The sequence below is a fragment of the Salvelinus namaycush genome, chromosome 1 (genome assembly GCF_016432855.1).
Source record: "Salvelinus namaycush isolate Seneca chromosome 1, SaNama_1.0, whole genome shotgun sequence".
Classification (NCBI taxonomy): domain Eukaryota; kingdom Metazoa; phylum Chordata; class Actinopteri; order Salmoniformes; family Salmonidae; genus Salvelinus; species Salvelinus namaycush.
In genome coordinates, this window is record NC_052307.1 from 71,284,864 (window position 1) to 71,299,819 (window position 14,956).

Genomic DNA, 14,956 nt, shown 5'->3' on the forward strand with positions numbered 1-14,956 from the left:
TTAAGTCATTTAGCAGACGCTCTTATCCAGAGCGACTTACAAATTGGGTCAAAGTATACTGTCATTTTGACCATTTGTACGGTATTAAAAAAGATTCTGCTAAAGTCTCCAGTCATGTAAAGTGATGCAGAATTGCATGAAATGCATTTATAAAAGGCATTTTTTTTCTCGCAGACCTTAGGCTACTAAAAATGTTCTCCATTTGTGCAACTTCTGTAAGTGCCTCTGCTCTACTTCTCTATGCCACTACGCAAATGCAATAATCTGCATGCAGTGCTTTATTAAAGGGGATTTTTCTCTCATGCGTTCCAGTACATCAGAGCTCCCCAGCTTACCCCCCTCTCGCACTAACTTTTTTGTTCCGGCACCTCCCGATTTACAAATGAAGCACTGATTCTCACCCAGAAAAATATGTATGTGCTTCAGTATGAGAAGCTGTTAGTCAACAGCTGTACTGATGCTCCTGCCAGGGCCTGTGTTTGTCCTGGGCTGAAATGGGCCCGTCTGGGATTGTGGACAGTGCTGCTGACACTGGGACTCTCCATCCTGCACCTGTGAGTCTGGCAGAGTAAGCCTCTCTATCCTGAGAGTTTCCTGGGAATCTGCATGGTCAGCCACAGACAGACCGAGGACAACCATTCCCGATCTGACATGCTTATATAACCCCAAATGCAATATATCACAAAGCAAAGTTAGGATCCTCTAAACTTAAGTGGATGGTTATGCGGATATGGTTTTGTTATGACCTGGTCTGTAAAGGTCTGCCATTCCTTTCCACTTTAGATTGCGTCCCAAATAGCACCCTTTTCCCTATGTAGTGCACTATTGCCCATATTGGCTCTGGTCAAACGTTGTGCAATATTTAAGGAATAGAGTGCCATTTGGCACGCACCCTTAGAGAGTTGACTGGCAGCTCTGGGCAGAGATGGTGTTTTTATTGCAAGTTCATCATTTCCCATGAGTGTTTCCCTCAGGACTGAGTGTGTAAGTGATACTCATGGTATCAGTCCTCTGCAGCGCTAGCTCTGTCTTGCCTGTGGCTGAGGTTCTGAGAGCTGTGCCCCATCCCTCCCTGTTGGAACAGGTCAAATCCCAGAGACTGGATCTCTTCAAAAGGATCAGCTCCTTCTGCAAATAAAACTCAGACAGTGAAACTGAGACTGCTTTCTGCTCTATGTTATGATGGGTGAATAAGAAACCTGAACAGACCATGGGGCTGCAGTTGTTGAGCCATGTAGATACTGGTCTCGCTTTACAGTGTTCATTAACTATAATAACTTGCCATTTTACTCATAGCTCTATTTACAGTAACAAGATAAAGGTTCCGTCAAGGAGAGGCTGTATGCACATCAATATTGACGTTGTGATAGAGCGTGGACACTTATACGTAGTAAGAGTACTGTGTGTTTGGTAGGATGTGCCCTCTGCTGTTGAAGAGAACAACTATGGACAACATTCCTTATGAACAGTGCATTCATCTTCAGTGGAGGGTTTGATCCCCACTGATTTAGAGTTGTGGTGTCTGTGTGTTTCTGATGGGCCTCATGGTTTATTTCCCCTCTCTATCTGTGTGTACATGCACTGTATGGAGTGCAGGGGGACAGAGGGGAGGAGGGTCGGCCATTGTCAACAAGCTTGGGACCGTGAGAAAGACGACATACTGTTTGTGATTTTGTGTTAAGCCACAGCTGTCAAAATTCACCAGCGGTAAGGGTGCTGTTTTGGGTAATATCAGACGGATTCAAGATCTTGTTAAACTATTGTAACACACCCAACCCATCTCTGAGGGAGTGGACCTACTGTGTGTGTTGCCACAGTGGCAGTGCCTAGTGTAATCAGCCTGTCACAGATGTTTATAGAGCAGGTCTTAGCTGTGGGCTGTGTAGTTAAGGGTGTTACACTGAGGTGGAAACATAACAGATTAAAGCTTTTGAATGGTTGCCATTGGTGAACCTGTCTGCCTGTCTGCTGTTCCCAGTGGTGTAAAGTACTTAAGTAAAAATACTTGAAGGTACTACTTAAGTAGTTTTTTCGTTTTTTCTGTACTTTACTATTTATATTTTGGACAACTTTTACTTCACTACATTCCTAAAGAAAATAATGTACTTTTTCCTCCATACATTTTCCCTGACACCCAAAAGTACTCATTACATTTTGAATGCTTAGCAGGATAGGAAAATGGTCCAATACACACACTTATCAAGAGAACAACCCTGGTCATCCCTACTGTCTCTGATCTGGTGGACTCACTGAACACATGCTTCGTTTATAAATGATGTGTTGGAGTGTGCCCCTGGCTATCCGTAAATAAAATGTAAAAACTAAAATGGTGCCTTCTGGTTTGCTTAATATAAGCAAATTTGAAACTATTTATACTTTTGATACTTAATTACTTAAGTATATTTAAAACCAAATACTTTTAGACTTTTACCCAAGTAGTATTTTCCAGGTTGACGTTCATTTTTACTTGAGTCATTTTCTATTAAGGCATCTTTACTTTTACCCAAGTATGACATTTGGGTATTTTTCCCGCTACTGGCTGCTCCAATGTGAAGTCTTGTACAGACCTCTCTCTCCTGGCAGCTGAGTGTCAGGAGGAGTGATTTCTTTCTGCTCTATCCTTTCCTGTCTTTTTCTTCTTTTCTTCTTTGTTGGAGAGAAAGAACAGCCTGTTGAGAATGGATTTCAGATTGTCCCTTAGACCAACTGGAGGAAGGAACGCGGTGTTAAGCCAGGGTACATAGCCGCACTGGTTCGCCTCACATATACAAAAGTAATTGTTTCAAGGAAAAGAGGATCAGGTTGTTCTTTGGTTTGGACGTTGGAAAGACTGGTTCACTTATGACGTTAAGCAATACGCTCTCATTTGGCTCTCTTCTTGATATTAGAGGCAGATAATGATGAACTTTAAATCTCAATAAGCTTTTATTCTGTATTTTATAGAGGAACATGAGTCCACATTTTTGTTGCATCTGTTTGTCGTTCTTTGTCCGCTGCTGGCTGCTGTTTTAGGAGTATTCAGGGTTCACTTCAAAACACAATCCACCACTCCCTTTCAAAGGTCAGGATAAAGTGTGCAATCTGATGGAAAATCTGGCATCCCCATGTTTTCCCCTGACAATATTCATATCTGGTTTTGCTGATGGGCCCCCTGCAGTTCTGTGTTGTGAGTGTAAAGGTGAGTGATGTTGTCTGTCTCCCTCCCCGGTAGTACCCTGTCCAGCTGTATCTGATGTTGACTGTCCCCATAGAGATCTTAAAATGATTAGATATAGTGATTCTATATGTAATTCTATGGATGTCTGTCTCCCCCTCTGCAGTACCCTGTCCAGCTGTATGCATGCGGTGGTGGCTCTGCTCTATCCCTTCTCCTGGCAGCACACCTTCATCCCCGTCCTGCCTGCCTCCATGGTGGACATCGTCTGCTGCCCCACACCCTTCCTGGTGGGGCTCCTGTCCAGCTCACTGCCCAAACTCAAAGACCTGCCTGTGGAAGAGGTTGGTACTTCATTTTCTCCATCTCTCTCTCTCTAGCTTTTCATCTTTGTCTCCCACTGTCTTGCTTTTCTTAGACCAGGTTTAATGTAATGGCTCTATTAATTTCCTCATTCTGCGCCTCTGATTTTGTTAGCTTGAGGCTACAGATTAGAGGCTATTCCACTGTCACATTCCATCTCTCTGTTAGACGTTGGGCTGGGGAGTGGCCTTCCTGTTACTGGTCAGCAGTAAAACGCCCACTACAACCTACAGTATATTACACAGTCAATTACCCTGCTTGTTTTCATTAAACATTTACCCAATGAGGGACTTATATTTCTGAAGAGAATTGCGTAGGTATGTTGATCCTCTTGGCTGATTGGTGCAGCCATGGGACAGATTCAGAAGCATCCGGATATACAGTAACTGGGACATCTCACGAGACAGCTATCATGGTGCTCCTCCCAACCTCCCTCAGAGACCCAGGACCACCCCTGGGTTCAGGATGAAACCACACTCTCATGATGACTGTCACAGGCATTCTTTAAAAGAATGCTGGACCTTCCAGTGATTCAGAGCAATTTTACCCTCAAACGTTTTTTTTAACGTTTATTCATTCAAGCACTCATACCAGAAATCGTTCTAAATCAGTCTCATGTTAAAGTCACAGTCACACATTGAGAAATAGCATTGTGTTTTCGAAAGATCGGTTCAAACTTGAATTCTCTGAGCGCTGAGTGTAATATGACCCGTTTCCTCTGTTTTGCTGCCATGGACACTGTAGGCTCCCAGTATTGAGTATTAGAATTCAAGCCATGAGCTTCCTAGTATTGAGCTGTCAGAGTCCACACACGGTGTGAGGCCTGCTATAATTGCCTGTTCAGAGCTGTCCAGCAGTCTCGCTGTGGTCAAAGCCTGACAGGACGTTGACCTGCAGCAGTTTTGTCACCAATTACAGAGGGAGGAGGGAAAGAAGACGTGTCTGCTTCTCTGCTCTCCCAGCTGGACTGTTCTGCTCTGTTCTGCAGCATTCTTGGAACGGTGCACTGATTTGCCAAGGCAGAGTGGAAAGAGGTGGAAATCACTTGAATCGATCCTTGTTAAAGTAGCAACTTCTCCTCCAGCCTCAACGTGCTGTAGTGTGGCTGACCCTGACCTAAACCCCCCAGTGAATGTGGCCTTGGCAGTTGGCAGCTGCTGCAGCCTGCAGGGCCCATGCCAGGGCAGCCTCAGACCTCAGCTCTGGGGTCCTGGCCCCAGTAGGGAGGGAGAGAGGGAGGTTCTGGCTCTCAATAAAAGCCTGGCAGGAGAAGCCATCAGGCCTCTTAAAGCCCAGCTCTCTGCTATTAACACAGTTAGTCCGAGTCAGCAGCATCTGCCCTCAGCCCATGGTATGAGTGAAAAGACCATCTTACCCTGTCTGTCATATTTAACACAAGGCTTTTAATGGCCTGTCAACAGTATATGTTGTCTGTTTACATCTGTCTTGATGTTGCTGATCAACTCAATAAAAATTCCCCAAGTATGTTTCGCTGCTTTTAAAGATCTCGTTTTAACACTGGTATAACACTTCCAACTTCTGGAAGAGCTTGTCTTTCTCTTGATGGAGAGTTTGATTTATTTGTAGAGGGCATTGGTATTCACTTTAAGCCACTGTATGCACATGGAGGAAGCCTGGATTTGATTGAAGATTCCTAAATGTGATCGACCACCTTGATTCTGTCTTATGTAGCAACATTTTAAATGGTGTTTTTTACATTGGATAAAGTAGAGCCTCTGCGGTAGAAAATGGTATATCATACACTCCAGTTGTGGTACAATGGGAAAGTAATTCTCCTTGAAAGTCGATAAACTTGTATCCCCACTTTTGAGAAAATGGCCATTGAATGTTTTGGTACACCTACTGGAGCTCTCCTTTGTCTATACCCATTCAGCATTGTTCACACCCTCTTAATCCTTAACCGCACCCATCTCTTTAAGGATTCACATGTAAGGCCATGTGCTAAACAGAGTGACTAGTTTAGTAAACAACCAAAGATTTCATGACTAAAAGTGATAAAAGTAGTAGCCTACACAAAAATAATTTACCTCCAGGTAAACATACACTTTATCTAGTCCTTGGCCTATATCCTAATCTGACTTTGGTGCAGGTCATGTTGTTCTTCTGGTAAACACACACATGTGCAGGATACAAAAGGTGTAAACGGTACAGTGAAATGGTTACTTTCATAGTAGCAATATCAAAAACAGAGATAAAAATATTTTAGAATTATTAGATGACACTTACGCGACACACTTGTCTAAATTGATGGGTCATGTGAAGGAAATGCTATAACCACCCCCCAGCCACATCTAGCTAAGTGGATGGGTCACTATTGTCTAGAAATACAATAGATGGCCGCAATCACCCCCAGACACACCTGGCTAGCTTGATGGGTCATGTAATCATCTGGTGAAGTGGAGTCCTTTGTTTAGACATGTAGCTATCTAGCTAAACAATGAACCGGAATAATCCCAACTCATACTACTACCAATACAAACATTCTCATAGCCTTAGTATGAATCTGCAGGTAGCTTAAGCTAACCAACAAGGTTCAATGTTAGCTAGCTAACATTAGGCTATAACTAGTAGTGCAAATGGTTTTGTGATTCAAATAATATTACTATACCTATCATACAAGTAACGTTAGATAGCGAGCCCGCAAGCTAACTCTCGCTAGCTAGCAAACAGTATGCTTTAACTTGCAATGAAAACGAATTTCTGACAAAATTAGAAATGTATAATATCTGAAGATGTAGCTAGATTCTTACTTGTATACATGGATGAACGCTTCACGGCAGACTGGAACCGTTTAACTCTGTTTTGTTTGTAGGTACATATTGTTTGGCCAGTATTGTGTCAAGTCACTCCGGTTCACACGGTAAACTACTTTCGGCCTGTGCAGAAAGTAGCCCATCACTTTTTCCAACTGATCTGTTGATAGCTCCCGCTAAATTCAGGGCATCAATGTTGTTGAGAAAAGTAGCATAACTTTTGCAGTTCTCGATGGCTAACCTTATATCTTTCAAAAACGGTGAGGTAGAAAGGACTATCAACACATGCTGAACAGCTCAAGTTATAGACAGAAGCATGCTACACGTCAGACCAATCCAAACTCATCTCTCGGCATGTCCAGCCCATCCATTATATCAGCCAATCATGGCTAGCAGGATGGCTCCCGTGGCTAAACCAACTAGGCTCGTAATTTAACAATTTTATTTGTATTTACAGATGGAATACAAGTTTGTTATTAAGGCACATGAAAGTTCACATGTTCCAGAAGGCATTTCTGCCCAAAAACAAATTTTGATAAACAATGGATGTTTATGTTCAAATGCCTCTCCTGTCAAGTAGTGACGTGCGACATACGCCTAGTTTCCTGAAATGAGTCACAAATATGTGACTTGTTTGTTTCCTTTGCAGGCTTTGATGGTGGACCTGGGAACTGACCGCTTCCTCAGACAGGTTGGTCTCAATTCTCCAGTACCTCACCGTAACAAAGACCAGAACGTTTATTGTAATATAATATGGACTAATCTTTTGATATTCTTGTTTATTGTCGCTAATTAAATTGTTATGCGTGTGTATAGATGGATGATGAGGCCTCGCTGTTGCCACGGAAACTCCAGTCTGCTCTTGAGCTAACTCTGGAGCAGAGGAATGACATCATCAATCAGGACTCTGACAGCGAGTCAGACGAAGGTGAACGAGGGACACATCATCACTCTCTACTAAACCAGATGTTACGAGTGTAAATTAGGACAACAGAGCACTGGCCATGTTTCAACCCTGTGAACAAGAACATGTACAGCACATGTCTGGGAGCAATACACTGTCTGTGGAGTGATGAGAACTCCTGGAATGGGTGATTCACCTCACTGAATTGAAGGTTACTGGTGTTCAGAACCTAGTGTTTGTTTAATGTTACGTATGAATACACAATATCAGTCAAACATCAACTCTAAATAACTCTTGTGTCATTCCCACAAATGTTATAGGCCCTACTTGATTCTCAAGCACAATTCTCAAGCATGTAGTTTGTGTTGCTTCTTTCTAGATGTATTGAACATGTATTAAGTGTGTTTCAGTTTCAGCATCACAATACTAACCTATCCTGTTTCGTCTGTTTCTGTAGAGTGTAACTCCTTGAACAGCCTGGTGTCAGAGGCCTTCATCCGTTTCTTCCTAGAAACCATCGGCCACTACTCCCTGTTCCTCACCCAGAGCGAGCGAGGAGAACGCAGTTTCCAGCGCGAGGCCTTCCGCAAGTCTGTGGCCTCCAAGAGCATCCGTCGCTTCCTGGGGGTCTTCATGGAGTCCCAGATGTTTGCGGGGTTCATCCAAGACCGGGAGCTGCGGAAATGCCGGGCCAAAGGTAGAGCAAACTTACAATGACCCTGTTAATCCACCCTACACAACAGTCTGTAATATGGTCCTGTCTACTTGTTAAGAGATAATAACGTTATGTGTGTCCTGTCCTCTTAAAATGGATTCATTGTAGTTCATCATAATACAAATAATATGTAAACTGTAATGATTGGTGGAAATGCTCTTTAGAGGTAGGCTCTGCCACCCCTCACTTTTCTGCCAATGTAGTCCAAAATCCCTAAAGGGATCTTCTCAATCCCGTGCTGGTACGGCCCTCTCGTTGACAGCGGTTCTAGCTGGGTATTCAGTGCCATCTCCTGGCCACATAGTGAAGGGTATTTCACCCCATACCAAAACATGCTTTCTCTGATATACTGCACTGTAACATTACCTCACAATATAACATTAATAATGTAATAATGTTAATAATTACCAGTGGTGGAAAAAGTACCCAATTGTCATACTTGAGTAAAACTATAGATACCTTAATAGAAAGTTACTCAAGTAAAAGTAAAAGTCACCCAGTAAAATACTACTTGAGTAAAAGTCTAAAAGTATTTGGTTCTAAAAATACTTAAGTATCAAAAGTAAATGTAATTGCTAAAATATACTTAAGTATCAAAAGTAAAAGTATAAATCATTTTAAATTCCTTCTATTAAGCAAAGCAGGCAGCACCATTTTCTTGTTTTTAAAATGTATGGATAGCCCTGGGCACACTCCAACACGCAGACATCATTTACAAAAGATGCATTTGTGTTTAGTGAGTCCAGATCAGAGGCAGAAGGGATGACCTTGTGTTGTCTTGATAAGTGTGTGGATTTGACCATGTTCCTGTCCTGCTAAGCATTCAAAATGTAACAAGTACTTTTGGATGTCAGGTAAAATGTATGGAGTAAAAAGTACATTATTTTCTTTAGGAATGTAGTGAAGTAAAAGTAGTCAACAATATAAATAGTAAAGTACAGATACCCCAAAAAACTACTTTAGTACTGTAAAGTACTTTTACTTAAGTACTTTACACCACTGGTAATTACCTAATGTTATTCTGTCATTCTGTTGTGTTTCTGTCAGGACTCTTTGAGCAGAGGGTGGAGCAGTACCTGGAAGAGCTACCAGACACAGAGCAGAGTGGAGTGAACAAGTTCCTCAAAGGGCTAGGTGAGTTCTCAAATAAAATAGAATCTGCACTTAAAACAAATATTTCCCCTCAACAGACCTTACCTGTCCACTTTACCACTGGGAAAAATTGTAACCTGGCTTAAAATGTAGGATGATACAAAGTTTTGTTCTAAAGAAGCCTATTCACATTTGGCCATGATGTAGTAATGAGCACCATGTTGTCCAGGGTTCCCCAAATGGTGGAATTTGAAATAGAATTTTTATTGTTGGACATAAAAGACTGTAAAAACACCAGCAAATCAGCTACAAGTGATTTTAATTTTGGAAATACATTCCAAACTATTCCCATGCATTATAAAGATATATATATGTTATCGTATACAAATATAAACAAGGTTCAAAATTATTATGTTTTAGTCAAATATTATATATGTTTGGGCTTTTTGCGGTCAATCTGCAGTCTACAATTTATTTGTAATTATGTTCCGGCCACCTAATCATCCGCTCAAGAAACAATCAGCCGCGGCTGAATGTAGTTGATGATCCCTGATGTAGTCTAAAACTGGGATTCCATCTGAGGCACTATATCATTTCCCTGACAATCACGGAGATCACACTCACAGTAAACACTGCAGATATCGGCTCAATTGGAAAATTTAATTGAAGTGTGTTAAAAAAGAAATTACGTGACGTGAACAGTTCTTACTTGCATTTTGTTTGTGTCTTTTAGGAAGTAAAATGAAGTTTCTTCACAAAAAGAACTGAGGAAACCTGCTACTTAATAACCAAATACCGGAGCATGAAAGCTTATTCTACTGCAAACAGAAGATCTGATACACCCAAAACCCTGTATTTTATTGACTTATTCACTTGTTTGTCTATCAAAAACATCAATGAAATGTCAATATGTTGTACATATTTCACTGTAAACTGGCTGTGATACCCTCCAATGTAGCTTGATTGTTAGGTGTCTGGTACCTTAATTATGAGGCTAGTTACAGTAGGACGGTACAGAGTGAATGTGCCTTTGTTTCTGATTAACCACTGACATTAAAGCATGCTTGAGAAGAACATGATCAGACTGAGTGAGTGAATGCATGCTGATGTATGGTGGATGTACAGTTACTATGTTTTGTAGTTCAGATCATCGTTGTCCTGTCTTTTTGCTGAATGAGAGCTGTAAATTCCACACCTGGTTGGGAGGATTTGTACATGCTTTAACACATGAATAAAGTGATTGTAAATGTTTAAAACATGCATTGCTTTGTAAAATTCAGTAATTAAACACAAAAGACTTCAAATGATTGGATTCTTTGAACTTTTTTATGTGTTACTGTTCAGAAGAAGCAGAACTTCATCAGCACTTACAGGAAGCGAGGTCGGTGAACAAGATCATTGTTCCTCTTTAGGTGGAACCCAGGTGGCTCTGTACAGACAGGGAGGTTGGATCACACATTTTAAAGAAGTCAAACACTCAAAACAGATTTGAGTGCTGCAAGATGACAGTAAGCTTCCAAGTCAGCAGAGCTGATAAAAGCATGGCAGTGACAGCCACTGGAGTGATGTGTGAGGACATAATTAGGTTACTGGCAGCATGTGGTAGCTATGTGTGCCTTTTGGGATTCCACCCCACCAACTACACAGTTGGGTGCTGTGGGGGACTTGTCATTGAGTTGTCAGACATGACGTCTAGTGATTTTAGACATTTTGGCAATGAATGGAACAACAATCTGGAATTGAATAATGTGTTTAACTTGTCGATTTCGGGTGTCTATAAATGCATTGCTGGGTCATATTTATAATGAGAGTAATATTATATTACAGTCAATACTAGCCCAGAACATGTGTACAGAGATGAAACTGTCACTGAGTGTGTATTTGGGTAGCTGACCGGTGTACAGGAAGGCCATTCAGTGAACAAGACCATGTTTACGTTCTAGCTCTATCCGACGAAGACAACTGAGGAATGGAGGGTGTCAGGATGAGACAATAGTCTCAGGACTAACAGGTTAGGTATACAGTGCATTCGGAAAGTATTCAGACCCCTTGACTTTTTCCACAATTTGTTACGTAGCCTTCTAAAATGTATCAAAGATTTTTTCTCATCAATCTACACACAATACCCCATAATGACAAAGCATCAAAAAGGTTTTAGACATTTTTGAAAATCTATTTAAAAATAAAAAACAAAAAAAACTTATTTGCATAAGTATTCAGACCCTTTGCTATGAGACTTGAAATTGAGCCTCAGGTGCATCTTGTTTCCATTGATCATCTTTGAGATGTTTCTACAACTTGATTGGAGTCCACTTGTGGTAAATTAAATTGATTGGACATGATTTGGAAAGGCACACACCTGTCTATGTAAGGTCCGACAGTTGACAGTGCATGTAAGAGCAAAAACTAAGCCATGAGGTCGAAGGAATTGTTCGTAGAGCTCCAAGACAGGATTGTGTCGAGGCACAGATCTGGGGAAGGGTACCAAAACATTTCTGCAGCTTTGGAAGGTTCCCAAGAACACAGTGGCCTCCATTATTCTTAGCTGGCCGCCCGGCCGAACTGAGCAATCGGGGGAGAAGGGCCTGGGTCAGAGAGGTGACCAAGAACCTGATGTTCACTCTGATAGAGCTCTAGAGTTCCTTTGTGTAGATGGTAGAACCTTCCAGAAGGACAACTATCTCTGCAGCACTCCACCAATCAGGCCAGATTGGTGAAGCATGGTGGTGGCAGCACCATGCTGTGGGGATGTTTTTCAGCGGCAGGGACTGGGAGACTAGTCAGGATCAACGCAAAGATGAACTGAGCAAAGTACAGAGATATCCTTGATGAAAACCTGCTCCAGAGCGCTCAGGACCTCAGAATGGGGCGAAGGTTCACCTTCCAACAGGACAATGACCATACGCTCACAGCCAAGACAATGCAGGAGTGGCTTCGGGACAAGTTTCTGAATGTCCTTGAGTGGCCCAGCCAGAGCCTGAACTTGAACCCGATTGAACATCTCTGGAGAGACATGAAAATAGCTGTGCAGCCCATCCAACCTAACGGAGCACAACTGTATTTTTGTAGCGTCAAACCCAAGGAGGCTGTAATCGCTGCCAAAGGTGCTTCAACAAAGTACTGAGTAAAGGGTACAGAGACAAAATAGAGTCGCAATTCAACAGCTCAGACACAAGAGGTATGTGGCAGGGTCTACAGTCAATCACGGATTACAAAAAGAAAACCAGCCCCGTCGCGGACCAGGATGTCTTGCTCCCAGACAGGCTTAATAACTTTTTTGCTCGCTTTGAGGACAATACAGTGCCACTGACACGGCCCGCTACCAAAACCTGCGGGCTCTCCTTCACTGCAGCCGAGGTGAGTAAAACATTTAAACGTGTTAACCCTCGCAAGGCTGCAGGCCCAGACGGCATTCCCAGCCGCGTCCTCAGAGCATGCGCAGACCAGCTGGCTGGTGTGTTTACGGACATATTCAATCAATCCTTATCCCAGTCTGCTGTTCCCACATGCTTCAAGAGGGCAACCATTGTTCCTGTTCCCAAGAAAGCTAAGGTAACTGAGCTAAACGACTACCGCCCCGTAGCACTCACTTCCGTCATCATGAAGTGCTTTGAGAGACTAGTCAAGGACCATATCACCTCCACCCTACCGGACACCCTAGACCCACTCCAATTTGCTTACCGACCCAATAGGTCCACAGACGACGCAATCGCAACCACACTGCACACTGCCCTAACCCATCTGGACAAGAGGAATACCTATGTGAGAATGCTGTTCATCGACTACAGCTCAGCATTTAACACCATAGTACCCTCCAAACTCGTCATCAAGCTCGAGACCCTGGGTCTCGACCCCGCCCTGTGCAACTGGGTCCTGGACTTCCTGACGGGCCGCCCCCAGGTGGTGAGGGTAGGTAACAACATCTCCACCCCGCTGATCCTCAACACTGGGGCCCCACAAGGGTGCGTTCTGAGCCCTCTCCTGTACTCCCTGTTCACCCACGACTGCGTGGCCATGCACGCCTCCAACTCAATCATCAAGTTTGCGGATGACACTACAGTGGTAGGCTTGATTACCAACAACGACGAGACGGCCTACAGGGAGGAGGTGAGGGCCCTCGGAGTGTGGTGTCAGGAAAATAACCTCACACTCAACGTCAACAAAACAAAGGAGATGATTGTGGACTTCAGGAAACAGCAGAGGGAGCACCCCCCTATCCACATCGACGGGTCAGTAGTGGAGAAGGTGGAAAGTTTTAAGTTCCTCGGTGTACACATCACGGACAAACTGAATTGGTCCACCCACACAGACAGCGTTGTGAAGAAGGCGCAGCAGCGCCTCTTCAACCTCAGGAGGCTGAAGAAATTCGGCTTGTCACCAAAAGCACTCACAAACTTCTACAGATGCACAATCGAGAGCATCCTGTCGGGTTGTATCACCGCCTGGTACGGCAACTGCTCCGCCCACAACCGTAAGGCTCTCCAGAGGGTAGTGAGGTCTGCACAACGCATCACCGGGGGCAAACTACCTGCCCTCCAGGACACCTACACCACCCGATGTCACAGGAAGGCCATAAAGATCATCAAGGACAACAACCACCCAAGCCACTGCCTGTTCACCCCGCTATCATCCAGAAGGCGAGGTCAGTACAGGTGCATCAAAGCAGGGACCGAGAGACTGAAAAACAGCTTCTATCTCAAGGCCATCAGACTGTTAAACAGCCACCACTAACATTTAGCGGCCGCTGCCAACATACTGACTCAACTCCAGCCACTTTAATAATGGGAATTGATGGAAATTATGTAAAAATGTACCACTAGCCACTTTAAACAATGCCACTTAATATAATGTTTACATACCCTACATTACTCATCTCATATGTATATGTATATACGGTACTCTATATCATCTACTGCATCTTGCCATCTCTATGTAATACATGTATCACTAGCCACTTTAAACTATGCCACTTTATGTTTACATACCCTACATTACTCATCTCATATGTATATACTGTACTCTATACCATCTACTGCATCTTGCCTATGCCGTTCTGTACCATCACTCATTCATATATCTTTATGTACATATTCTTTATCCCTTTACACTTGTGTGTAAACTTGCCCCGTTATTGTCTCCCTGTTAGTGTATCACACTGTAACCCAGATTGATTTTAATAACCACTGGTTTAGATAGTGTACAGTGCATTCAGAAAGTATTCAGACCCCTTGACTTTTTCCACATTTTGTTACGTTACAGCCTTATTCTAAAATGAATTCAATTGTTATTTTTCCTGATCAATATTCACACAATACCACATAATGACAAAGCAAAACAGTTTTTGGAAATATTTGCAAATGTATTAAAGATTTTAAAAAGTATTCAAATCAAATCAAATTTTATTTGTCACATACACATGGTTAGCAGATGTTAATGCGAGTGTAGCGAAATGCTTGTGCTTCTAGTTCCGACAATGCAGTAATAACCAACAACTAATCTAACCTAACAATTCCACAACTACTACCTTATACACATACTTTCATTGGCTTCTGCATTAAAAGGTATTGTATCACCATTGGATCTGTGATGGTGCATATCATCTGTCAGATGTTCTGTGTTGAGCTGTGGGATGGCAGCGCAAAGACGGTCAGCTGAAAAATACCCGAAAAAACGATTGGGATGCAGTTATACATTAGACCAAAATAAGGGTATCCCTCACCATACGCCCATGCCCGTGGCTGACGTGCCCGATGCCTTCTAGTTTCGGTATTTATGGTGGGCTAGGATGAATAACGGGTTGGGTAAGTTAAATATTATTAAAACAATAGTTTACCTGTACTGTCCTATCGTGATACTGTCCTGTCATGGTATGATGCTTGCACTGAGTTACCAGGCAAGCACAACTACGGTGGAACATTAAACATATCGACAGCATATTTTAAGCTTGAATAGAT

The 14,956-nt window shown here is 42.7% G+C and overlaps 1 protein-coding gene across 2 annotated transcripts in view; it reads left to right on the top strand.

The window, feature by feature from the left end:
* Window positions 1–10,306, top strand: part of LOC120048238 (DENN domain-containing protein 2B-like) — a 76,649-nt gene extending 66,343 nt beyond the window's left edge. For both annotated transcript variants that reach the window (XM_038994052.1, XM_038994043.1), the window contains exons 15-20: window positions 3,321–3,498; window positions 6,941–6,982; window positions 7,108–7,219; window positions 7,653–7,892; window positions 8,958–9,044; window positions 9,736–10,306. In XM_038994052.1, the coding sequence (XP_038849980.1) occupies window positions 3,321–3,498; window positions 6,941–6,982; window positions 7,108–7,219; window positions 7,653–7,892; window positions 8,958–9,044; window positions 9,736–9,770 (694 nt within the window). In that variant the 3' untranslated portion in view covers window positions 9,771–10,306. The remainder of the gene's footprint in view (window positions 1–3,320; window positions 3,499–6,940; window positions 6,983–7,107; window positions 7,220–7,652; window positions 7,893–8,957; window positions 9,045–9,735) is intronic.
* Window positions 10,307–14,956: the final 4,650 nt, after the last annotated feature.